The sequence below is a fragment of the Zeus faber genome (assembly GCF_960531495.2).
Source record: "Zeus faber genome assembly, chromosome: 18".
NCBI classification, from domain to species: Eukaryota; Metazoa; Chordata; class Actinopteri; order Zeiformes; family Zeidae; genus Zeus; species Zeus faber.
The window spans coordinates 3,825,042-3,851,534 of NC_137210.1; the positions used below are offsets into that span (position 1 = coordinate 3,825,042).

The window sequence follows — 26,493 nt, forward strand, 5'->3', positions numbered from 1 at the left end:
CGGTACAGCACGGGAAGGGGAGACAGCGTCCCGTGGCACCACAGGACCCTGCTGGTCGACATTGTGCGGGAAAGAAAGCGGGCGTCTCCCGATGTCCATGGGTGCGGTGGACCATCGGCAGTTCCCCTCCGGGGCGCCGGGATGGGCTGGGGACATGGTGAATCCCGTGGGGGTCCTGGTATCGGACACATCGGGCCCCCGGACATTCTCCTCCTGGGGGAACGCGATGGGCTGGGGACCGGGCGATTCCTGGGTCTGATCCTCTGGCCGGCTTCGGGTTGGCGGCGGGCCAGCGGCCGGTCACATTATGCTCCCAGGGGGGTCATGCTGTTGAGGACGCACTCCCACTGACAGCGGAGGAAGTCCCGCTCCTTCTCCAGGCACTGCCACAGCCAGCGGTGCTTCCGCAGCCAGCAGATCAGGTTTCACCCGGCGCCCTGCCCCTCCGGAGTCCCTATTCAGGTGGTGTCACCTGTGGGAGTCTCTGCTCACAGGTAGGGGTTTAGGGAGGGAGATGGAGTCTTTCTTTCCGTGGTTTGCCAACATGGCGAGAGTTTTTATTATAAAGATGAGCAAAAAGGTTCACTGGCCAGAAGTATAAATAAAAAATAATAATGATTGATTTAGGCGCAGGTGGAATGACACTCCAGTCTTGCTCCTGATCGGCTGACGAGTCTGTGCCGCAGGGAAAGGAGCCATGCTGCCGTCTGCAGCCGCAACTTGGCCACGCCCTTTAGTCTGCCACTACAATATAATAAAACATGCCTTCTTATACAAATTAAAATCAATATGATCGTTTAATACTGTTGTTTAATACTATTTAATACTATTGTATAATAATTGTATCTGCCTGCAGGTGGCAGCACGGCGCTACTCTACCGGTAGGTTGGGTGATCAAAATGCAAATTCTCATCAATCCATGAACACAGACACACAGACACACACAGACACACATACACACACATACAGATCTTTACGAGGTTACATCAAAGCAAAAAAACAAGAACATGTACCAACACACACACACACACACACACACACACACACACACAGCTTAGTTTTTGTTCAAACAAATGTAAGATATAGTATACACACACACACACACACGCGCGCGCGCGCGCAGATATGTGAGGTTTGATTAAAAGGGATTCTGCTGTATGATATTCTGAACAAATATTTGCCGCCTCTTACAGGAAGCCTGCTTTCCGAGGGCAGAGTCAAAGCCCTGAATGGCTCCTCCATTTGAAAAGGCTTGTCATGTTATTAACTATCAAAATATTGCAGCAAACAAAGGGGATGGTATGTTGTGTTGTGTTATATTATTGTTACGCTTAATTTTATTTCCCAGTCAAACAACACAAAGATGGCGTCACAGGATTAGAAACCACATAAAAACTGGCGCAGAAGCACAGAGCAAATAAGCACATTTCGGAGTGAAAGAGGCAATCAAACAATCACAGAACCCATGCAGCTCGCTGGGGACCTCACGAATGCAAGCAAAGATTGATCCTCTAATACTAGTGAGACGTAATATTTATTTAATATAATTTTGAGCCATTGAGACAAAAGTAAATCCAACCACTTTCACCCACCGCCTTGGGTAAAGTTGCACCTTAGAAATTGTCAACAATTTTTGGGATTTCACAGGATGTGTGATCGATGAGCAATGGATCACTGAGACGCTTTAAAGTGGGCTAACTGACCTGCAGGTTGTCGCACATCTCCTGGCTGTAGGTGATTCTCTGAACCTCTGTAGGTGAGCTGAGGTAGAGCGCCTGCCCCCCATTGGTGAAGCAGAAGGTTCTTGCGATCCTCATGTCAGTTAAAGGCAGATAATTGACATCCATCAGTGGTCTCAGACTGGGTAAACTGAGCAGATAGGAATGAAAACGACAACAAGGAATTTAAGAAGCCAGGACTGTGACAGCCAAGTGTGAACTCAAGCAAAGAAGACTCAAGGGCAGACACTGAAGTCAAAAAGCAATTCTAAAAAGATATCTACGTCTAGAAAGGGGAAAAATGACACAGACAAATTGGAAGGAATTGGACGGCCAACACCTGTACGTTCGTAGACTTATGGGCTATGTCATGTTTTTCTACGGCACTTCCCACTGCAGTATATGGGATTCATAGCCCTGGCTATACATTTTTGATGAATTTAGATTTTAGCGCTAAAGTTGGAAAATTGAAGCTCCTATTAACGTGCTACTTGGCACAAAAGTGATTTCTACTTCACAGTTGTCTTTGACACTTTGGACCGCAATTCTATTGAGAAAGTCAGCTATTTATACAGACAAATCTTTGACCTCAAAGTTTCCAATTGACTGGTTTCTATCTTAACTTTCTCCAATATTATACCATCCAATATTGGCCCTAGTTAGTAGCCAAGTAGTAGTGTTTGTGAGAATCTGCTTTGTTTCTCGAACCACACCCCATTTTCAATTCGGACGAAAATGGAGGGGGAAAGAGGGTTGTAAAATTGCCTGACCTGCCTTATATAATTGCCTGAACTGGCCTTTAGGTTAACCTATTCCATTTAGACATCTTTGTATTGACCACTTAAGAGAACAAAAGGAAGGCCATACCTGAGGGTCATAACGTGTCCATTGGCACAGAAGCAAGCCAGGCAGACGCTGTTGGAGACGGACACCACGTCGGCCCGCAGCACGAAGGACGACTCGGTGATGTTGTGGACGAAGAGGCAGGACTGCGAGGGCATGAGGACCACCTTGGCCTGCTTCTCAGAGCACACCACGGCCAGGTGGCCTTCCGAGCTGCCGTCCAGCGAGGACCAGATGTTGGTGAGCTTGCGCCGCCGCGTCCGCTCGGGGTCCTCAGGGGCGTTCGAGTCCCGCCAGTTCTCACACGGGCCCTGGATGAGAGTGCCCCCGAGGTCCAGGAAGGCCAACCGTAAGACGGAGCCCTTCAGCATCAGGACGGTGCCTGTGGGTAGAGGGCGCAGGGAGGGGGTTCAGGGGGTTGGTAAGGAGAATGAGAAGGCATATGCCATTTTCTGTCGATATCAACCTATTTTGGTGTTCTCATCTAAATGGCTCATCTCAACACATCTGCGGTAGACAGATGCATGGAGCAGATGTAGCGAATCCTTATTCATTGGGAGCAAAGTAATGACGCATGTACACTGTTTTTATTCCGGTTCTTCACCAAGCTACACATTTTTACACCTGGGGTATATTCCCTAAAGGTAACTTTAGCGAGGCTAAATCCCGCGAGCCTGACTAACTTCCGGTATAAGCAACATCTGCCTTGGAGCTAGCCTGGTCGGGAGCAGACTAGTTTGAGTACTCTCGACTTACAATGTCACTGTTCAGCAATACAACACAAAACTGATACTTGACGTTAGTTCTGTATGATAAGTTCCACATTGTTATTATATCATGAAAGTGAAAAAGAAAACATATTAAATGTATATATTTGAATGACCTTGTCTAAATATATGTGATTATTGCTATCCTCCTCATTGACGCCGCTGTTTGTCAATTGGTTATCAATTGTATACTGTATCGATGTGTGTGTATATATTTATATACTGAACACACATTTACGTGTTTAGTCATCAGTCTGCAGCATTGTGCATTTTAGTAATCATGTGTTTAAATGTTTAAAAATTGTTTAATTGCTCCATCAGTAATTCTTTCTCTGGTCATGTGAAGGAAACGTCACGTTCTGTATTGTTCCTGTATTGAACTGCTTCCTTCTAATTGGTTGAGCCTTTAAATATCGAGAGCGCGCACCTCCGTCTGATCCAGACTCCAGTGAGTCAGGCTGCCTTAGCTCCAAGCAGCGTTTGGAGAACCCACTGAGCTCTGACCACCAGCTGCCGCTTACGTAAGCGACGCCGTCGTGGGTTATCGCCGCCTAATCCTCGCGACCTTGAGGGAATACAACCCAGGTGAGTTGCCCGGCACAATCACAAGTTCTTCTACCGTTGGCCACAAATGATCCGAGCTGTTCCATCCGCATCTGCCTCCTCGACAACTCTTTTGGCTTCAGTTCAGTGTCTGTATCTTGTTGTTTTGCGTATCTTCTGGACTGTACCACATAGCGCTATCAAGGATATGAGGTTTTTGGATGGCAGATTTTCTTTCTTAATACACCCTGGAATTCCTTTTTACAACGATGGACCAAGGATCTCGGAGCCGTAGGAAATATTAATAGACTTTACGGAGGCTCGAGGACACCCCCCGACACAAACATGGTTACAGAGGGCAGAGAGGAGGGGAGAATAAACCTATTTTGTTGATAATAAACAGACGGTGCTACATTTGATTCGAGTGATTTTGATTCGAGTTAGAATCAAAATCAGAATTGTTTTTTTCATTCACCAGGTACATTAGAAATCTGTGAGGACTGGTGCATTTTCCCAACAGTGGGGACAACAAGCATCTATCAAAATTACCGAAAAACTGTTTTGACATTTAACACGAAGGCTAGAATGCTGGCCAAATGAGTTCTTCCTGATAACGATCTGCAAGGAGGGAGGTACTTTCCAAGAACACGTATTTGGTTTTTATAAACGGTGGTACTGTTGATCTATACTCTCTCGCGATAACACCAGTTAATTTTTTTTTAAATCGGGAAAGTGGGCGGGGCGGCCTTTTCAATCGCGTCACTGCTACTCACTGCTGGGCCCGATGGTCACGGGCTCCTCCATCCTCTCCTCCTCCTCGGTGGGCACGGACATGGGGATGAGCAGCACTACGCCCAGGCTGGTGCCCACCCACAGGCACGGTGTGGGGAGGGCGTCCCCCTTGTGGCCGTAGGACTCGCCGAACTGCAGAGTGGTGACCGCCTCCTTGGTTTCCCGGTCAATGCTGGACACGCTGGAGCTTCGGGAGCGGCTGAAGGAGTTCTCTCTGCTCTCTGCCACCAACCCACCCCCCCGCCCACACCCGGCGGGGCACAATTTGAGACAGAAAATGGAGAAGGTGAGGTGGGGTGGGACGGGGGAGGGGGTAACAGAGGAGGAAATGAGCCATGGGGGTCGAGGTAGAAGGGTTGTGGAGGTCGTAAAGGTGAAGTGAAGACAGATGGTAAATAGAGATAGGGAATGCCCACAGTAAAGGTGAGAGAAGAGGAGAACGAGTGAGGGAAGGCGAGATTGATAGAGAGAGAGAGAGAGAGAGAGAGCGAGAGAGAGAGAGAGAGAGAGATTCTAAAAGTGAGCTGTGGTTTTACATGTGTACACGGTAATGTAAAGCATCGGAACAAAATGGAGTGGAGTACGAAAAGGAGGCACACACTGAAGAAGCGAGAGAGACCGAGACACAAAATGCAGAGCTGGACCAGAGTCATACAGTATATTCACACCTAACCTTGGAAACACAAACACACCCACACACCCACACACACGCACACACACACACACACACATGCACATACAGACATACAGAAATGTTCTCTCTCTAGCTGGTGGAACATATTTATGACTAATTCATCAGTGAGGCAATTGGAGACACATATGTAGGGTTCTTTGGGTTAAGTTGGCTATATTCTGCTTTCACCGGCTGTTATGAGACTGGAAAAAAAGGTGATTCATAGCCGCTACTGCATAGCTGCTCACACACTTTTGCGGGCACACACACACACACACACACACACACACACACACACACACACACACACACACACACACACACACACACACACACACACACACACACACACACACACAGCCTTAGCCACACAAGAACACACAAACACATACACATAACACCCACACAAACACTTGCTCCAACAGAAAGACTTCTTTGCGTTGACCTCTTTTGATTGCTACCCATTTAGGTCCTCTATTACTTATTCATAGCTTAAGCCTCCATCATAAAAGTACATATTTTGGTATTTCTCAGGTAGGATTCCAGCACTTATCAATAATTTAGAACAGAGCAATGTGTTCTACTTTTCTGCTGCGGACTATATATAACAAGTGCACAACAGACGGATGCAAAGCCCTACTTTTGCATACAGTAGCTTTCTAATGTTAAATCTGTCTTTTCTGGAAAAATAATATGTTGTTATGTTCAACCATGACAAAAATACTTTCAGTCATATGTATCAGGGAAACCGTGCAAAAGTTAATTTTATCTTTGTAATACAGTACATGGTATGCACTATTCTTGATATTACATTGTTGGACATGCTCTACCACAAATGAGCCACATGAAGTTTGCACAAGGTAGGGCATGGAATTTAAAATATAGACTTATACCAACCTTAAAGCCTTAAAATACATCTTGAGTCCCTTTATTTGAAAACAGGAAGCTCACAGTATAGTCAGGCAGCCTTTATATGTTATAAAAAATCACAAATATCACAAAATGTGCATTTTATCAGTTTTTCACAACTCATTACAGCTTTCGGTGATATTTCGGTAACATCCACATTATGCAATAAACAGGAAGTTGCACTGCTTCGTTTCTTCAACCAAATAGTGATATTCAAAATATGTAAAAAAATACACTAAGACATATATGACTATATTGGGAGTTTCCTGTTTTAGAAAAGTAATTTACTGGTTTTTTTTTTAATGTTTGCCCCATTGGACTGCATTTAAGCACAGTGAGAAGCTGCAGCAGAGTGGTAAGTTTCTCAATACAAAACTGTTGAGCAAAGGTAGTGCTATGAATAGTTTAATAAGGCGTAGAATTATCTCGTTTAAAAACATCCTTCAAATAACTGCGGTGAGCGTTTGAAAGGGCCCTCGCGGCCTCGTTGGACCGAAAGAAATGTCAAAATGTGTTTCGCAAATAGACAGAGCGATGTGGAGCCAACAGGATGTACTGACGCACAGACTGACGGAGGGACGGAAAGCACGGACGGACGCACGGACGAACGCACGGACGGACGCACGGACGGGACGCATAGTCTCGCATGATGGTAGAAGGCTGGCACAGTGTCTTACGCTGGCAAAATCGCCGCCTTACCTCTCTCGCTCCAGCAGTAGGCCGTGGTCATGTGGTGCTCGTCATGGGAGTACATACTGACTCCGTGTAACTGCTGAAGCATCGCCCTCCTGGACGAATAACCTACTTCACCCAACAACATGGGTCCGGTTGAATCGACCCGACCCGCCCCGACACACATAAACACACACACATACACACACAGAAACAACACACAGCCAGCCAGCCAGTCAGCCAGCCAGCCAGCCAGGAAACAGACGAGACACACAGATGAACAGCGATGCCAGAAAGTGACAAGGAGGGAGAAAGAGAGAAGACGCAACTGAGCAAGGTTAAAATACGGCAACAGAGAGAAAACGAGGGAGAAAGAGAGAAGGGGGAGAGAAAGCGAGAGGGGGGAGGACAGACGGAGAAAGACATCTAATCAGATCACTCATTTTTCCTTGTGGTCAAATAGCTCCACTCCCCCCTATTTTCTAGCACCATCTGTTCATCTCACATGACAAGCCTGACACTGTTTTTTCAGGGCTGCTGCTGCTGCACGCTGCCACTGGTGGCCGTTGCAAAGCAAAATAGCCGTTTTTTGTTTTTGTTTTGTTTTTAGAGTGCGCCTGTTTTTGTGGCGAGTGGATGGTGTGTGTTTGTCGCTGTGTGGCAGAGCCTGTGGGGTGTCGAGCTAATGAAAGTCACGCACAGCGCCACTCTGACAGGACACAGGGACTCCTGGAGGGGCCCAGACAGGGAGAATGGAGGCAGGCAGTGGGGAGAGGCTGAGATATATACGAATGAAAAGAGGCAAAAATGGGGTTGGAGGCAGACAGACAGACATTACTGAAGGACACATTGGATGGACTAGGTAAGACAAGATAGACAAACTTAAAACAAACGTACACTCGCGTGAGGAGCAACAGTAGACATGGAGAGATGGCTATCAGCTTTGTGCTCTACTAATAAGTAATAGAGTGTACGGACTATTCGTTGATCGGGGTGTTAATGCCACCACAACACGAGAGGCTTACAGCAACCTGTAGCATACAGTGATACCACACTGTACCACAAACACAGAGCAACCCCAAGTTGTACAGTTGCCATATCCAGAGCCAATTTAATAAAGCCAATCATGTCACAAGGCTTCAATATTTAATGGGCCCATTACCTGTCCTGGATACCGTGGCTTTGTCGGGATATATGCTGGGGATGTGTGTTTACGTCGCGTGTCGTCCCCTTACCCTTTCCAGCCTCCGTCGCCTCGCCTGGTGTGCCAGGGCTCATTACCGCGGGCCTTAGCCCTCACACACGCCTGTTGACCTTTAATTATTCCAGTGACCCCGCTGGCGAATCGCCATGGTGATCCAGCGCTAGCTGCATCCACCCAGGGGGTGGGATGGGAGGGGGCCAAACGGGAAGGCTACGCGGCGACGAAGAACGACAAGGGAACCCGCGCGAGGATAGGTCCGCTGTGATGTGATAACCCCAGAGGCGATAATAGTAGGCGATAGAAACAGCCTTGTCATCTTCAGGGAAGGGATTGGTGGGGTTTGTCTTTACTAGTTGTGGCATTGCCCTCAGGCCTCCCAAGTGTTTGTCTGGCTGCTCCTCGGGAATAAAAAAAAAGCCCAAGATAAATTGATATTTCCTATGTTTCCTTCACAAACATAGGAAATATCAATTTAAAACTTCCTAAGTACACTCTGTTGAGTATACAGTACAGACAGGGTTAAGTGGTTGTCTGTTTAAAACCCTTATCCAAATGTTTATGCCCAACAGTGTCTGAGAAAAGTCAGTGTCCCGGCTTCCTCATAAACATACTTAAAAGGTTAAAGATGTATTGAATAGGCAGCGAAAAAGAGTGACTTCTAGCCTGTCTGCATCACTTTGGTTATTATGTTGCGGCAGCCCAGATGCCGACCTTTCATAGAACGTTTGGCTTCATGGTAATGGAAAGGACTCACCTTTATAATGAGCTGGATAAAGGTGAGTGATTGGGAATCCAATAACAAGATTGGTGTGAAAGGCTTGTCTGTCTCAATAAATGAACAGCCCCGCACTCTCCCCAGAACGGATGTGTGCTCGAACTCCCCCGGTCAATTTTGTCACACAGCAATACCCAAAGCTGTCTTGCGTCTAGTTATCCCATCATTTCTGGTGTTTGTACTTTGTCTGACCACCTGTGTACTCTCAATGAAAAGCCACAGGGATTCCACCACACCTTTGCTTCCTAAATTAGGACAGGTCAGAGGCCACTCAGGATTGAGAGCAATGACTAATGTTTCGATGCTAGTGCAGCTTCATCAGAGTCCAGAATAAACAAAGCTGAGGTGGCACAAATGGTTTTCTCAATTCCCACTTAACCGTGGTACACACTAAGATAATCAAGAAGATTTTCGGCTTATTCCTCCCATCCGACAATTGTGAGCAAAGTCACGAAAGATTATTGCAAATGCGAACGCTGCGAAAAATAAAGCTCACACTGCACCAAGTACAGTCCATGTTCACCCCACCTCCATGTCTTCATCCATTGTTAAAAATGTTCCTTTTGGATTTTCATTAAAATAATTTGCAAATACTAGCATAGCTAGCTCTTCCTGCCCGTCGGCCGCCACGTTTACTTACTTAAAGTCACATTTGATAACGCAAGATACGTGAGATTTTCGCTTTTGAAAAAAAAAGAGTTGGTCTCCACAAACCATAGGAACAAAACTGTCAACAATCTGTAAATATTTGATAAATCTTGTAGTGTAGACAAGGCATTAGTTAACTAATGTCTGCATTCCACCAATAATCAGCATTGTGGACAAATCAGCAGTTTCATAAAACAATACCTGTATATATACCATAGCAGGTCGATTTAAAAAGAATGAATAAGAAAGAATAACGAGTCCAAAGAATATTCACAAGTCCACCAAGAAAGAAAAAGCTTAGTTTAACTGTTTATTACGACCAAAATGTTAATTCAAAATGTTTTGCCGTACAGATCACACAATTCTTCTCTGCACAATAGTTACTTCATGTGATTTTCACTTCTTGATTCTGGGGAGACTTGGCTTGGATATATGGCTGGTACATGCACTGGTATAATCTAGATTTTGACTGCATAGGGCTGTCTTGTTGTTCTAAAGCCACCATTGAATCTCTGGAGATGCAGTCACATTGAAATGTTAAGTCATTGCACTGGGTATAGGTACTGTTTTGCCCATTTTTGCTTGTTGCATTTGCCTGTATGGGCCTTCAACCTGTGTGCAGTGCTTTTCCTCTGGTGTGACAGAGCCCACAGATTCACTGGGCATCTTACTCCGGCATATCGGCGAGTGTCACAGTCTGGTGAGACCCAGGGAGATAACGCTGTCCTGAAGTACCCATGGCTTGGTTCACACTGTGGGTAAAAGTGGCTTTTATCAGATTAATTCAGTTGAAAAAGGGGTCTTCAAATTGATAAATGTCTGATGTACCATCATAAAACATTGCACTGTGAGGTAAATGGCCCTTTTTCTTCATGAGAGCTTCATGAGAGTGCAAGGGCACACGTCGTAGCTGAGTTGCAGCTTCGCCAGACCGCTGCACAGGGTAGAAAAGTGTATTTCCAGTAATCTGCACTCGAATGAAGGAACAAATTATGACGCTTCAGGGGTTAAAATTGTTCCTGGCGCTGTAGAGACACAGCATCCATTTTTCAGTCACTTAGGTTGTTCTGTAATCGCCACCTCACCCTTCACATCTGTCACATTACCTCCACTGAATCCATCCGCTCAAAAACACTCTTCCTCCTCAGTCGGAAATGGCAATCAGGGCGAAAATCGTGCTTCACAGGCGCACTCTGGGAAAATTTCATTGTCGTTGTAGACCATTTAAAAGAAAAATGGGTAATTCTTAGCTGGCATTTGTGTGTAAACAGAGGAGAGTGGTGTAAATTGTCCTTTATGTGGGAAAAAAATTGTCCCCCTCTCTGTGAGGATAATGAAAGTTATTTGTTTCTCCTGTTGGTGAAAACACTGCCTGCCATTGCTGCAGTTTTTTCCTTGTCAGTTAGTTGCCAGTCAATCCACATCCTGACCAGTCCTGACTTACTGAGTGACTGAATGACTGTTGCACAAACAACATGTATAATTTCACATAATGGGGCCATTGATGCAAAAGTCTTGCTGGCGGCTATTTCCCGACGCGATCTCACACAAGCGACGTAAAAATGTCCCAACAACATTGTTCCCTCACTGTTGCTGTCTTTTGAACAAAATAATTCCCTCTATGACTCCTTTTTTATTTGGCTATCGCAATTCCTAGCTCTGCTGTTGATAAAGAGTTTGAAAAAGAAGACACTGAAAATCAAGGTTTCAAACCAGAATATTTTTTCCGTATTTTAACGTTCCCGGTTTTCCACCTCCGAACCAATTTGAACCGGATGAAATACCGATGAATAACATTCCATGTAGGGCTGTGTGGTATGACAATATGTATCTTTCGGATGGTATAAAAATATCTACTGATAGATATTTTACTCTATAGTCTCTGTCTCTAATGTCACAAAACATTACAAAAATGCATTGCATCACTAACTGGGAGCACTGTCTGTTCTTTGGCCGAAATCCACGGCCGCTTCCCGATCATTTCATTGGTTTGCCATCGTTGACAATGACAATGACTGGGCGTGACCCGGCACCTGCGGCGTGCTCAAGTAACAACAACAAAAAGCGAGGAGGTGCCTGAACTGCGAAGCGAAACTTGTTTAAAGTTAAATAAAATAAGTCAATCAATGAAACCGCAACCAACAACGCGGGATATTTTCAAGCGACTTCACAAAAAAAGAAGACCGAGGTCGCGTATTACAAGCGGCTTTCCCTCTGTCCCTCTGCCCCCACTCTCCCTCTGTCCCTCTGCCCCCACTCTCCCTCTGTCCCTCTGCCCCCACTCTCCCTCTGTCCCTCTGCCCCCACTCTCCCTCTGCGCAGGGTTGCGTGGAGACTGCAAGAGAGGAGAATTGCCTTTACAGCCAAGGCGAGAATAATAACCATTGGTTATACGTATCTTCCAGGCCTATGCTTGTTGATCATACTACGCTGTTATTGAAGTTTTGGTAGTTTGGGCCAGCATTTTCCAACGTTATTTCTGTCACGGCACACATTTTTTACAATTAAATAATCCCACTGCACACCACATTAAGCACTCAAAACATCAGAAACATGTATAACTGTGGTTATTATTGTGGCCTACTAATAGTGATGCACGACTTGTGAATGATTCATTCATAGCGAATAACTCTCTAATGATTTGGGAGTTGGGAGACACTCCGGCAAGAGAGTGGGTGAGCGAGTGAATCTTCAGTTCACAAATTAATAATCATTTCCTTGCGCCCATTGTTCACTGGAAGTCCTCTCTCGCTCACCATGCATTAAACCAACTGAATAAAACAAACGAAGAGTCGGAAAACCGAAAAACATTTTTTACTGAGCGACTCGCCAAATTCCGAATCTGAAAAAATAGTTTTATCACTGTGTATAGTTGTTACTTCCCGAGGGAAACTTGTTCTGATGAACGCAGAGCTGCTGTTCTGGCTGGAACTGATGTATAAGACAAATAAGTGCAGTCGTGCAATTTTGATCTTGCAACACAAAGCCTGATTCCCATTATTATTGTTTTTTTAAGCGGAATTCACGGAATTCTGAAAAACAGAAGTTTAGGCAATGATATTTGAATGAAATTTTGGGGATTTGTTGTGGTGATAGAGTACAGTGCAGAAACATACCTAGCTGGCTTTACATACACACAAATGAACATTGACATGGAAACATACAAACACACACACACAAACACACACACGCACACACAGTATGTGTATGTATGTGACAAATAATCTCTTGAACTTGAACTTGAACACACACACAGACACACACACACACACACACACACACACACACACACACACACATACGCGCCAGGGACATGCAACCGCTTGTGTCAGCACACGTTTTGGGGGATGTGTGTCAGCATGGGGGTGTGAGTAACACAAAATCGTGCCAAATGTGTCAGTAGTAACTAGCTGTGTGCCACAACACCACAGTGCACGTAACACCGCTTGAAACTGGCTTGGCCATGACAAAAAAAAAGAAAAATCTGTGTGGTTGTTTTTTCAGTTGATTCAGTCGATTTGCGGAAGCAAAATACTCATGGCCACCGAGACACAGGATAGAGGTTCAGAGGATTTTCACATTCCTTTTCTTACAAAAGACTGCGACTAAAGGTTATCCTCAATTTGCTGATGTGTGTGAGCGAGGGGAACAATTGTTAAATTCAGTCTTGAACCTCGAAGATGGTGGATGAATGATGTGATCATTTTTCGTCGCAATAATCCAACATTTTTTTCATCAAGGACGAACGATCGTCTTGAATAATGTATTGCTGTGGTTAATGAGAACTTCTGCATATTGCTTATCTTTCTGAATCAATATGACTGAAATGGAAATGAAAACTACTAATTTCCTCTATTTTGTGAAATGAAAAAAGTCTTCCCACCTCTTTTCCTCAATTTCTTCTATTTCTTCTCATCGTACCTACAGCACTTTACCAGTATTTCATTTTTTTTCTCATACTGTTGTTTGAGGTGTGAAGATTTGTTTATTCTTTTGATTTTCCTCCATCTGTTCTTTGTGTTTTTGAACATTTTAATTCACAGCGTTTGATTTTCATATAATTGATTTCAGATGAAGGTCACTTCAAATGTCTGTGAAAAAATGTATGAAGATATACGATACTGTCATGCTGTGAAAATAATACTGTTTTAATTGTAACTGTAAGATGCCTAATCACGGTCGATGGCATTTGAGATGCTTTGGTTACTACTCTTAGGCAGCTAATATGAAGACCTACCACCCCAGCTGATATATGACCTCTGACCCTCCCACCCACTTATGCCCATGGTGGGGATAGTGGATCCATCATGCATCAATGGGGGGGTGGGAGGAGGGGTGGAAGTTACAGGCACGTCCTGAGTTCTGTACGCGAACATTTTCCATCACTTTTTCATCCCCCATCATGGGGCTCATATCTCCCACGCCCAATCACAGTTTTTTAAAAATTCCTAGCACCTGCCACCTGCGTACACGCGGGAACTGTGAATAACAACAAATAACCTTTGCCAGAATCTCTCTAAAATGCAGAGCGAGCAGTCCTTTCGTACTCTCTATACAGTACTTTGGTTTTCATGATGAATTTAGATTTAGAAAGATTTGGAAATGTTCGCCAGCTATTTCAGCTGGTAGAAGGTGCTAGGCGAAGTTCAAAATGAGCTCTGATTGGACAAGGGAAATGGCATACCCAGGAAAATGAGGAAATCGTAGGTTCATGGGTTGATGGTCGCGGACAGAAGTTAGGATGTGTTGGGTTAGAGGTTAGAGGAGTCAAACAAACACACCTTCCGTGTGGGACACAGGCAAAGAGATCTCCATGCAAGCAGCGGACTGGGCCTTGCGGAAGGGCGGCCGGCCGGGCCCTCTGCGGGTAAGCCGTGGCCCCTCGGGGCCCATCGGGAGGCGGGGCTTCCCGGCCGAGCAGGGCTGGGAGGTGGGGCTAGTGCAATGTCCATTGACATGATCTGTAACAACGGCAAAGCATTAGCAAACACATGGGGGGAGGGGGGTAGTAAAAAGAACCACAATAAAATCTCAGTTTCGGAACAAGGCTGATGTTAGAAATGAGACGTCGACAAGAAAGGTGGAAAGTCTGGGAGGCAGGGCTTAGAGTTAGAGGTAATGACTGAAGGACATTTGTGTCATGGTAGGAGACAGTGGCTCAAAGAAAGCGCTAGAGGAGGAGAAAAATACATTGGCCGTGAGAGAGAGAGAGAATTGAATGTGGAAGAGGGAGAGTGGGGTGTGGCTTCATTCAGTCAGTGCCAGGGTAAAGAGAGGAGGATAAGACCAAAACTAAGCAAAAACAAGAGCCAAACCAAGTGGAGAAAAGTGGTGCTTGAGACTTCATTCATTAGGGTCGATGGCATTCAGGTAAACAGGCTTTTTTCATCTCCACTTTTCCACCCATTTCCCAAATCAATATTAACATTTTTGCCACCGATTAAAAAATAAACAACCAGGCATTTGCTGCTTTTTCGACACCATGGCTCCTCTGGCATTCAAGCCACCACTTCCCAGAGACTCTTCTGCAAGTGATTTCATGTGTGAGTGTGCACATGTGTATGTGTGTGTGTGCATGCACAAAATGATTTGTCTGGAGCCAGGTTTGTTAATGAGACAAAGAGCAGAATGGCACCCTGCTGATTGCGAGTAGCGCTCCACTGTGCCCACGGTTGAGTCCGCCAGACAAAATAAATAAATAAAAAAAATAATAACAATTCTACATGCTGCCAACACAGCCGTAATTAACTGCCAGGTGACATCTGTGCCTGGCCACCGTCACTTTTACTTGTATTTTGACAGCCGAGCACAGATAAAAAAATAATCTGCCCTAGCTCAGCCTCTACTCACATCTCCTATGGCAACGGCTGAAAATGAAACAGAAGAAGTTTGTTGTTTCAGACACTAGCTGTATTTTCTTTCTCCTTAAGTCAGCAACAATGCTGATGAAGGGGATTAGTAAATACACCCAGCGCGCAGCAGCTGTCACTGTCACGCCTGTTAGGTGGCGGCTGCGAATTTGCCTTCCCAAAATCCCAACAACTCTCATATTGTCGAGCCTTTGGGCTACAGGTGAATGGGAATTCAAAAGTGGAGATGGAAAAGTCCCAGAGTGCCGCACGTGCAAATGCAGGGGCCCAGTTTCGCAGCAGACTGCATCAGGAGGGGCGCTGGGTTTGGAGGGGAACTCTGGGGGGATTTTAATGGCCAACAAATGGCTTTGGTGCAACTGAGCGCAAAGCTTTTTTTGTGTGTGCCCTCGTGGTAATCAGCAATACAGTGATTCGGTTCATTTGCCCCGGACACTCTGCAGGAAATTGTTACACTGTACCTTTAAACACGCAACATCTACACCTACAACCACGCCCAGGCAGATATTAATTGACTCCACCGTCAACTACACAGGTTAACAAAATGTCCACACACACACACACACACACACACACACACACACACACACACACATACACACCCATATTCAAGTATATTGTAATCAGCTGGCAATCAGACTAGCTGAAATACTGATGATGACTAACATTGATCAATGTATTATTATATTAACATAAAAAGGAAACTCTAATAATAGGATGATGAGAGGTCTTGTGCCCATGACTTTACTCCCTTATTACTTCCAGTGTTTTTTTTTCCCCTGCAAGAAAAAGGTGACATCAGGTGTGATCTCATAATTCTAAAATCGTTTTAATTGCTTCACATTGTCACATGTGAGGACACTGTGAATGGGGAATCCAATATGATCGGAGGATTATCTGAATTGCATTGCATGGACACTCACTGTGCCTGTCGCAAACGAAACAAAAGCATCATTGTCACCAGGTTTCACCAACAAAAACGTTTTGATGGTAAAGAATCGTTTTTCAAGATGGGATGGTGTGGCACGACAGGAAACGCGCATGTGAAACATCAAAAGAGATGCGCTGAAAGAGAGAGAGAGAGAGAGAGAAAGAGAGAGCGAGGGAGAGAGAGAGAAAGGTACAACGCCGCCACTGTAATGCGGATGATCCGAAAAGGCTGCATGAGGGACAGGAATGATCCAGTCAGAATGGGCCGAGGCCACTTAGAAGAAGTGAATGATCCAATCACTGTGGAGCAAAGAAAAAAAATGGTCCAATCATGATAGAGCGAGAGGCGAACATTGAGAGACTCGCCTCGACTTTAGATATGGACATGAGTTCACAAGTTCACCTTTAGAAACACTTGCAAAATGTACAAGAGACAAACGCAAAGGAAAAACAAATCATAACTGAAACACACCTGGGGTCAGAAAAAAGGCCAAACACCAAAAATCTCATGGGCAGGAAGAATAGATTGGCGATGATAGAAAAGGAATTTGAGAAGAGCGAGAGAGAGAGAGATATCCAAAGCAACATTGAATTTGAAAGAAAGACAAAACAGCCTATCTTCGAGGGGAAGAAAGAAAATAAACACAAAAAAAAGAAAAGCAGAACAGAAAAATGAACAGAAAGTGAAAACTGCTGGCTTGTCGCCTACCGTACCAAGATCAGTCTTAAGATCTGTAGGCAGACTTAACTTTCTGCCGGGTCCCTTAACTGAAATAAAAAAGGAAATAGGACACAGAGTACCAGTTAATCCCTTGGGGAAAAAAATGGAAAACCAAAGCCAAACCAAAAGAGAAAGAAAAAGTAAAGGGAAATTAAATTAAGTCAAACCAATGCAAACCAACAGAAACAACCAAAGTGAAAAATAGTCCCGTGCAGATCTGTGCAGTTGCACATGGCAGGCATATGCACACTTAGTTTTCAAAGTGCATGTTCCATCTTATTGTTTTTCCCCAGGCCAGTGTTCCCAGTTGTCTCAATCGGATCACACTATCCGTGTGTTTTGTCAGTGTTTGAACGTTGTCTAATATGATAAAGCTGGTTTACAGGCTCCTAGGTTGCTCTCTCTTACTCTGAATCAGTGAAACTGAAATTTTTGGTTTTGTTTTCTACTCGGGGCAATTTGGGTTCACACTGTTATAAAATATGGGGCCTGTAGCTTTAAGAGATTGCATTGCCCGCCACACCCCACCCTGCCCTGCCTGAAACCCATAAAACAATGCAGTGCATTTGGTTAACTTCCCGCAATTTTGTGAAATTGTGTTCGCTCGGAAGCGGCCCAAGATCACCTCTCACGCTGGTGGTCGGGGGCCGGTTGTTTTGGACCGCGCTAGTGTGCGATTACTGTTTTCGCACCCGCCCAATCGAACCACACCAAGGGTGGTTAACGCACCAGGGCTCACTTCAAACGGACTAAGCGCCGCATACTGTATGTGAAAGCGACCTGAGAGAACCAAGGGGCCGAAAAGACCAGAAGTCTCATGGACGCCATCAACTGAGCCACGAGAAATGTTGTGGCTCAGTTTCTTGCGCTCTTATTTTGAAATCTGGAACAGCTGGGACACACTTTGGACGAGGATGCTCAACATGGAATCACAAATGAAAAGGAGGCGGGTTGGGCCGGTGGTGGTTGGGAGGGGGGGGGGGGGGTGTGCGGGGACTCAGACAGTGGTCCATACAGAAATTTCAGTCAAACATCTGAAGAAACAGAGGGATTGGTTTGAGGAAAAAACAAAAAATAACAAAAAACTAAAAACACAACCATTTTGCAAGCATTATGCAGTCAACAGACTGCAAAGGTACAGATTGAGATAGATGGTCATAGTTATCGTCATCATCATCGTCATCATCATCATCCTCATTTGGTTCCCGCTGTCGAATGGTGAAACCTGACACGTGAACGACACAGGATGGAATTTGGATCGGAGCGGGTACATTTTCACGACCCCGCCGGGTCTTTCGCCCATGGCTTTGTTTTCTATGTTGTAAAAACAATAATAATAATAATGTTCTTCTTCTGTGACTGACGGAACTTTTGCATCAGACTTCTTTTTCACAATGTCACTCTGTATCTGGGAGGGCATCCTGAAGCCACTTTCTGACACCACGTGACTTCTCTTAAAAAGTTTTGACTCAACCCGCAGCTATTCAATAATAAAGTATGCCATAAAATATGAATTATTTTCATTTTGGTATTTCAGTTGGCTCTACAGTCCTCTGAAGACCAGTCTGCCGTATTGGTCAAACCTCAAGAAGTAATATAGTTCGAGCAAAAGAAGAGGCAGGGGAGGCGATACAACTTTTGAATTCAGTCATTTCTAAGGCTTAACGGGTTTATTGGCTATGCCACATCTGACGGTGATTTAAAGTTGAATGAACTTGAATTTAATGTTGAATGAACTTGAATTTAATGTTTACCCTTTGAAGAGAAATACAGGTGGTTCAGTGTCGTAATTGAATTCACAGATCAATGAAGTTCCATCTCTCAATTTTACAGGTAAATCCCATCAGATTAGCATTTGGATGAGATGGGAAGAGCTGTGTGCCTGCCCGTGTTTGCTGGTGTGTGTGTGCTTTGCATACAAAGCTGGCCAGAATGGCCAGATGTAACTACAAGGCGAATAACAGAGGGATACAATGACAGCATCTGTGTTTCCCTAATAAACCTGTTGGACGCATTAGTAATTCTTGCTGGGGGAAGTATTTAGGCTTCAATAAATGTGTTTAGAATTTTATAATAACAAAATGCGGATGGAAGTGGTCCAACAACAATTTCCCTCTCTGGCATTCATATTCAAATGAGGGCTATTTATTGAGGAGCCAGAAAAGCCTGTTAATATGAATTTCAAAACGTTGCATTCATTTGCAGGAATCGCAGAATCTCAGTATCCCATCGTCGCAAAATAATTGGCTTTGATATAATTTTATTGCAAACTTTATGGTTTCCAGAAGTAAAAGAACAAACAAAAACCAAAAACAAACAAACAAAAAAAAAAAACGGATGAAAAGATTGACGTAAAAATTTGCTCATTGGTGTGTACATTATAAAGAAAATGCGATAAAGAAGGTGCAAAAATAATACACTGCGATCCATCCCCCGCGGTAGTCTTCACACCAAGGTCCTGGTACACTTTGGTATCTGTGAATGGTTTTGATGTTGTTTTTGGTGGATGACACAATGTTGTGCTGAAATCACTCAGTGCAATAGTCAGACCAGCAATAAAGGTACAAAACAAGCGTGAGCCATGTTGTTTTTTGCACCACAGCATGCCACACTGTGGCCACCATGCGGTTAGGAACAACAAAAGTGCTGGCCTTTGGAAATGGAAGGGTGAGGGTAAATCCACACACACATACACACACACACACACACACACACACACACACACACACACACACACACACACACACGTCAGAAATACCATAAAACACCTTAAAACACGCCCCAAATGAATCGATACACATATTCACAAAGAATGTGAAATTATTCATTCAAATATTAAAGTAGGAGCGCCTACTATATAGTCCCCTTAGCTGTTTTTATCTATGATTTTATTTTTGTGTTATTTCTGTGCTTTTCTAATCAAAACCTGTGTTACCTTAACGTGTCCCGGAAATTAAAGATGGCTACCACTACACCTACTATATCTCAGTAATTAAAAGAGCTACTTAAAATAAGCTGTTTTGGACAGCTCTGGACATATACTTTTAGAGGGGTGTTAGTGTCAATAGGGGGCGCCAATTAAAATGGCCTTATATAAAATCAAGGGCTTTGCAAATTACATATGGTAATTCTGACAACACAGGTATATTCCCTGACCAAATTAAGCCCTAGTAACACAAGAATGTCTGTTTTTCACCCATAAATTCATTACATTTTAAGGTTTTAATGATACAACTACTTTACCCATGAGGCAATTGCATCAAGATGCATAACAAAAAAAGGCACATAATTGTAGTTTTTGTCATTTCTAGGATTTGGGTTTAGAGTAAGGGTTTAAAATATTTATAAATAATTGTGTAAATGTTATGCAATGTATATAATCATTTGTTTTTTGTTCCTGTAGAAACCACAAATCTGTATGATATCAACTTTGCTTTTCGAAAAACATGTTTAGTTTCATGTATGTCATGGAGACTACATTACCCATAACTCTAAGTTTAACAGTGACGTCTCTGATTTGTGGGGCTCGCTCTTACCATGGAAATGTTTACCACACTGGCTGATGGGTGCATAGGCGCGCAAATGCTGACATTTCTATCCAGTGAAATAGTTTCTATGAATGAAATTCATACTGAGGGTATGACCCTATATCCCTAACACCCCCCCGCCCCCCTCCACACACACACACACACACACACACACACACACACACACACACACACACACACACACACACACACACACACACACACACACATACACATACACATACACATACACATACACACACACACACACACACAGACACAGGCTTCTAAAGTCTGTGAAAACTCCCCATTGAAATGAATTTGTTTAAATTTCTTTATGTGTAGCACAAAAAAACTTTGACAATTGTACTCCGGGACACAATTCAATAGATTCATTTTTGTGACTATAAGCACGAAAAAGTGTGAGACAAGGTTGACATTTTTGCACCGTCACTGTTCTAAGCTAAAGTGCATTCATTACCATAACAGCCATCTTTAATTGTTAATTCAATAATTAAAGACCGATTTCATTTAAAATGTCCGGACTTGTTACGGTAATGGATGCTTTGATAAGCACAGAAAAAAACAAAAAAACAAAAATAGTTAAAAGCAACTAAGTTGGCCCAACAACCCAATGAGGCCCAATGAACCGAAAATGACAGGACAGAAAAAAACGGATCTTGAAAAGCCATAAAAAGTGAGAAGCCCTGGAATGCGATTTTTTCCTTCCTTCGTTCCTTCCTCTGCGGTGGGAGCGTGATGGAGAACACGATGGCTTAGCCAACAGACAAACTAAGTGCGAGAGCACACACACACTCAGACAGACGCAGACTGACATCACAGCACGGCATGGCTCCTCCTCGCAGTCTAGGGAGGGGAGGCATGAATGAAGGGATCGGAGGATGGCTTGGCCACAAACAGCCCACTCACGGCATGCAAAAAATACGTAACACAACCCCCCCCCCCAGTCCCAGGACGTCAGAGATGGGAGAGACAGCCTCCTCCTCTTACCGTTGTCCAGCAAGTGAAAGACCGAGCTGCAGTGGCTGGCTCGCAGACTGGCCACGGGCTCGGGCAGCACTCGCGGCTCATTGTGCAGGGAGGGTGGGTAATGAACTGGAACGGGAGATCCGACAAAACAAACACACACTTTTACAGGGGGGGAAAACAATAAGGGGAGGGGGAGGAGGGCAGTGAAACACAGCAGGGTTTGGGGGAAGCAAACTTGCAGGTAACAGTAGTGAACAGTGGAGTCACTCGGGGGGGGGGGTGGGAGCACTAAACCAGTGGAAATGGACTGAAAGGACATATGCACATTGGTCAACCATGGCAATATAACACAGCTACAGCAGTGTTTACCCCCCAACCTTTTTTCTTGCATGTTGGGAAAAACTCTCAAAGTATTAAATAGTGAATACTCAGTATCAGGTGATATAACAGTTGAGTTGTCAATAGATGTATAAGTATTTTATCAATACATATAACTTCAGCAGATTATGCAAATTATTACAGTATCCAACATACAATGTGCTACCACGCTGCCAAAAATTGCAATAATACGCCTTCAACAGTCAGGGTTTTGCAGACTGCAAGTCTATAGTATATTCACATGATATTTTGTATAAATTGCAATAAATCTTATCAAGTCAAATCATCAATCATCAAATCAAAATGATTTCATTTTTTCATTTCATTTATAAACGCTGTAGTGTGGGAGTGGTGTGGTTTAAGCAGTCACACCTGTAGTAGGTCTAGCCAATTTCAGGATCAGGGTGGCTGTACGCCTGTTGCCCGTTAGAGGTATCATTGGTAAAACCCCAATCCCCACCCATGCACGAAAGAGCCTCTGTCATGACAATGTTCCATCTGCTCAGTTGGGGTTGGCAGGCAGATCTGCCACAAACATGGTTTTTCATCTTCCTTTTTCACAATGAATTTTCTTTTTGTGGTGTATTGATGGGGCGTGCATGAGAGAACTTTAATTCAGAATTTACTATCATACAACTGGGCTTACTGCCAACGATAAGGTGTGAGTGTGGCATGGAGCGCGATTCCGACAGATTCTCATGTAAAAGACTCGGACAATACTTTAGTACCGATCCACAAATTTCCTCATCGAGTTGCTGATATCCCTAAAAGCCCAATTTATTCGTTCCGTTGTGTTTTGCAATCCGAACCATGAGAAAGGGCAGATGCCAAGGACTGCGCAGGAGGCATCAGGGTACATACCCAACACCCCCAGCTTCAACTCTACCACCCCCACCCCCACCCCCACACCGTGATATCCCATTCTAAAATTATTCTTCCGGGGTCAAAACGTCCCCCCCAAAACAACAAAACCCAAAATGATCCAGTGGTTTGTGAAAAGAGACAAAAAAAAGCAGGAATGGGAAAGAAGACAGCACAGAGATGAGCGGGGGGCCAATTACCGGGCCAAACGACAAACTGAGGATGCGTCTCAGGCAGGAGAGAGGTGAGAGCGGAGGGAGAGGGATTGGAGGGTCAGGTCCCACAGTTATTGACACGTGGGGTGACTAGAGAGGATGGTAGCCTTCCCTAACAAGCTGTCTGAAACCTGTGTATTTGGCCAAGCCCCAAACAGTCATGGTGATGGGGGAAGGCAGTCAGCGCCCTAATGGCAGTGGTATAGTGCAGAGTATACGTAGGTATACAGTGTATACCTACTTCTAATTTAGTCTGCATTGCGTATACCCACTTCAAGATACCCTCTGATGCGCATCATTTAGTAGTGGCCATGAATAACCAAATCATGAGAGACAGTCTGAGCACATGAGTTCCTTATCCAATAGCATGTGGGGGTGTTGAGGGTGCTGCAGCACCCCTAATTTCTGGATGCTTCTTGAGTTTCCTGCTTGCATTTGGAGCGCTGTCTGGAGCAGAGTGCACTGCGCTGTGTGGAGTGCTAGGCGTGCCCGACAGGCTGACTGGCAGTTGTGTCACAGGGAGCAGGTGCAGTCTGTTCGACATCTACATGGAAAGGCATGCCGCGATAATGCCTTTCTGTGTAAATGTACATTTTGAATGGAGACTACATAAAGTTTCTTACGTATATGTAATTTTTATGGATTGAACAAGGGTGTCCATGTCATTTGACGTCACGTCAATTCAAAGCGTCAATTTTTGAGCACTCGTTCAAGATGGCAGCATTTAGTGTCTTCTAACCTTTGCAAGATTTTAATTTTAATAAAGGTTCTAGTGTTTCTAAGTGATGAGAGACACCTGGGCTTGTAAATCTTAACCAAAGGAAGGGACAGAAGGTTTCCCACCGAGAACACCAAGGATGACTGGCAGCTGTGGGTGATATACATACTGCATTGTTGTGGTTATTATCTGTGTGCTGACACCAGATGGGTCCCAAAATTCGGACCCGGACCCATTGGGATTCGGGACATTTGTCCTGAGATTTGATTAGAACCAACAATGAAAAAATGTATTAACAGCCACACCCATTTTTCCCTACGTACAGTTTTACAGAACAACCCAATGCATTTCCGAGGTGTTAATAAAACGTGAACCCGAACCAGATGCGGGTCCCAGGTTGGGCTCTGGTGGTCGGCTGCTGGTCGACCCAGGAAGAGTTTGCATTGTTAGGTTTATTATTGGTGCCAACACCAGCATTTTAACTTTCACTGTGGATGAAGTCTGTGTATTGATGTGGATTGCTTTCTGCTAAAATAAATAAATAAATAAATAAATATTATTGATTTTTTAATAATCATTAGTATTATACCTTTGCTTAGTATTATTTCCGAACCTGCCATGAGCTGAGAGCTCATGGCAGGTTCGTGCTTTTTGTACCTGACATGGAGTGGATGTTGTCTGTAACTTGGGACGGACAGTTTTTCCACTTTAGGAGTTCAAATGTAAGTGTGTGCATTGATGCTACCCTGGGCGTGTATATTTGGCAGCACCCATCAAAGGAAATAGTTTCCCATGCGCATTAATGTTCCCTTAGAAACAACCACTAAAATGATTATCTTCACATAAACACTGGCTAATGATGTAGTTGTCTTACTCGATAGGGGTGGGCGATACCGCAGATTTTGGTTAGTAATATCAGGGAAGAATCACCGATATCGATACCGCTTTAAGTTGCCATGTGTAACGCAGCACTAGTGAGTCGGATCATTTAGCTCAGCTCAGCAATAAGAGCCGGCTCTTTCTCTTTTGGGGGCGACCTGCGCAACATACAAAGTTTTACCCTGTTTGGCTCTTTATGTCATTACCAAAGTGAGATGTTTCTGGATGGTATACATAATGTATATAACACATAACATAATCCTGTCACATTACAGGATCATCCTATTATTCTGTCTCATATAAATTTACAAAAAATATAAAGAAATTAAATAAATGGGCTCTCATCGTCTGACCAGCGATGGACATTTATCACCTCGTCCCCGGGTGCGTCCACGTATGCTGCCCACTGCTCCTGGCTGTGCCCCCAGAGGAAGGACAAGCCAGGATGGGTCAAAAGCAGAGGATCCATTTCACCGACCACCATCAAAAGCATGTGTGTGTGTGTGCAAGCATGTGTTGTAGTGTGGTGTGTTGCATGATGAATAAAGACTGTTTCTTCTTCTTCCACGTGGGCGCGTGCGGAAAGGATCTCCCGTTCACCACATGAACAGTGACGGGCACCTAGCCGCCGCAAGTGAGGAAATATATGCGTAGAATAAAAAGAAAAGCAATTTAACTTATTTTGGAGAGAGAAACTGATCCCTTATTGGTATCGTTCCTATTGAGGCTAGAATCATTCTTCAAGACGTAGTATCGGTAGTATCCGCCCACCCTATTAACCTATAGTCTATGGGCCTGTATTGATTGATTGCTCTTCTATGGCTAATGTTAATTCAATAATGATCCTTACTCCCTGAGGTCAAGCAGCAGAATTTTACCGACAGTTTTGAAATACTACTGGCCCATTTTTGGGTGAACTAAATATGCAAGAGTAGTCTTACGTGTCACTGTTTATAACACAGGCTGTTTATCCTTTGCTGGACAGGCCTTAAAAAAATGTAAGAATATACCCACTTCCCCCGGCACCACTACCAAATGGTCATCGCGGAGAAGCGTGGATGAAGACATCTTTCGTAGGGACCAAACCGTGCTCCTTAGCCATCTATCCCGCAGCGTTCATTCACGCACCCTGGATGACCCTTAGTATCTCTCTCCTTCAGCAGAGTTTTGCTTTTTTGGAGCACATTAGTGGAGGGCAGTTGGTTTTTACACTGCCATTTATTGTATTTTTGGGTTTCCTTTCCCCCAGACAGGGTGTTGATGAGACCTGGTCTACAAACAAAGTTGTGGAAACAGACCAGAGTGGAACGCTGTGGAACTGCTCTGAGAAAATTATTTAGTTGAAGGCCTGAACGTTCCTTCTCTTTGAGGAGAGAGGAGATGTAAGATTGCTTTTCGGGAACTATGCTCAAAGATTGCTTTTTGGAACTCAAATGCTGCCCTTTTTCCATTTGAAAGTTAAATTGAACACAATTCCTTAGCCAAGATCTATGAAATAATTTTTTTTTGCCATGGCTGGCAACAATTGTACTGTAGACTGTTCAGCGTGATTTGTGGTCGCCATAAACGAGCTGGACCACTCATGAAGCGAGCGCTACGAGAGAACACGAGCATTTATAGTTGACAAAGTGCCGTGTAGATGCCGTGGCGTTATTCCCATGAAAGACAGGGGGCGATGAGCACAACCAACCAGGGGAAACTGATAGCGTTTTTACACCAAAATTGAAAGTGTCGATTCTGTGATTGGGAACCAAACAGTAAAGGAGACAGCAACTTAAACAAACAACAACATTAAACTGTAAAACTTGGAAAAAAACGTATTTTGAGCCATTCAAAAGAATCGGATCGGGTTCTCTGCTG

General features: G+C 44.2%; 1 protein-coding gene across 1 annotated transcript in view; it reads right to left on the minus strand.

The window, feature by feature from the left end:
- Positions 1 to 26,493, minus strand: part of stxbp5l (syntaxin binding protein 5L) — a gene marked incomplete at both ends in the record, with an annotated part of 185,613 nt that overhangs the window by 10,316 nt on the left and 148,804 nt on the right. Inside the window, 7 exons of the mRNA XM_080019018.1 lie at positions 1,704 to 1,869; positions 2,586 to 2,943; positions 4,645 to 4,884; positions 6,945 to 7,046; positions 14,326 to 14,505; positions 17,059 to 17,112; positions 21,604 to 21,708. Of these exons, the coding sequence (XP_079875144.1) occupies positions 1,704 to 1,869; positions 2,586 to 2,943; positions 4,645 to 4,884; positions 6,945 to 7,046; positions 14,326 to 14,505; positions 17,059 to 17,112; positions 21,604 to 21,708 (1,205 nt within the window). The remainder of the gene's footprint in view (positions 1 to 1,703; positions 1,870 to 2,585; positions 2,944 to 4,644; positions 4,885 to 6,944; positions 7,047 to 14,325; positions 14,506 to 17,058; positions 17,113 to 21,603; positions 21,709 to 26,493) is intronic.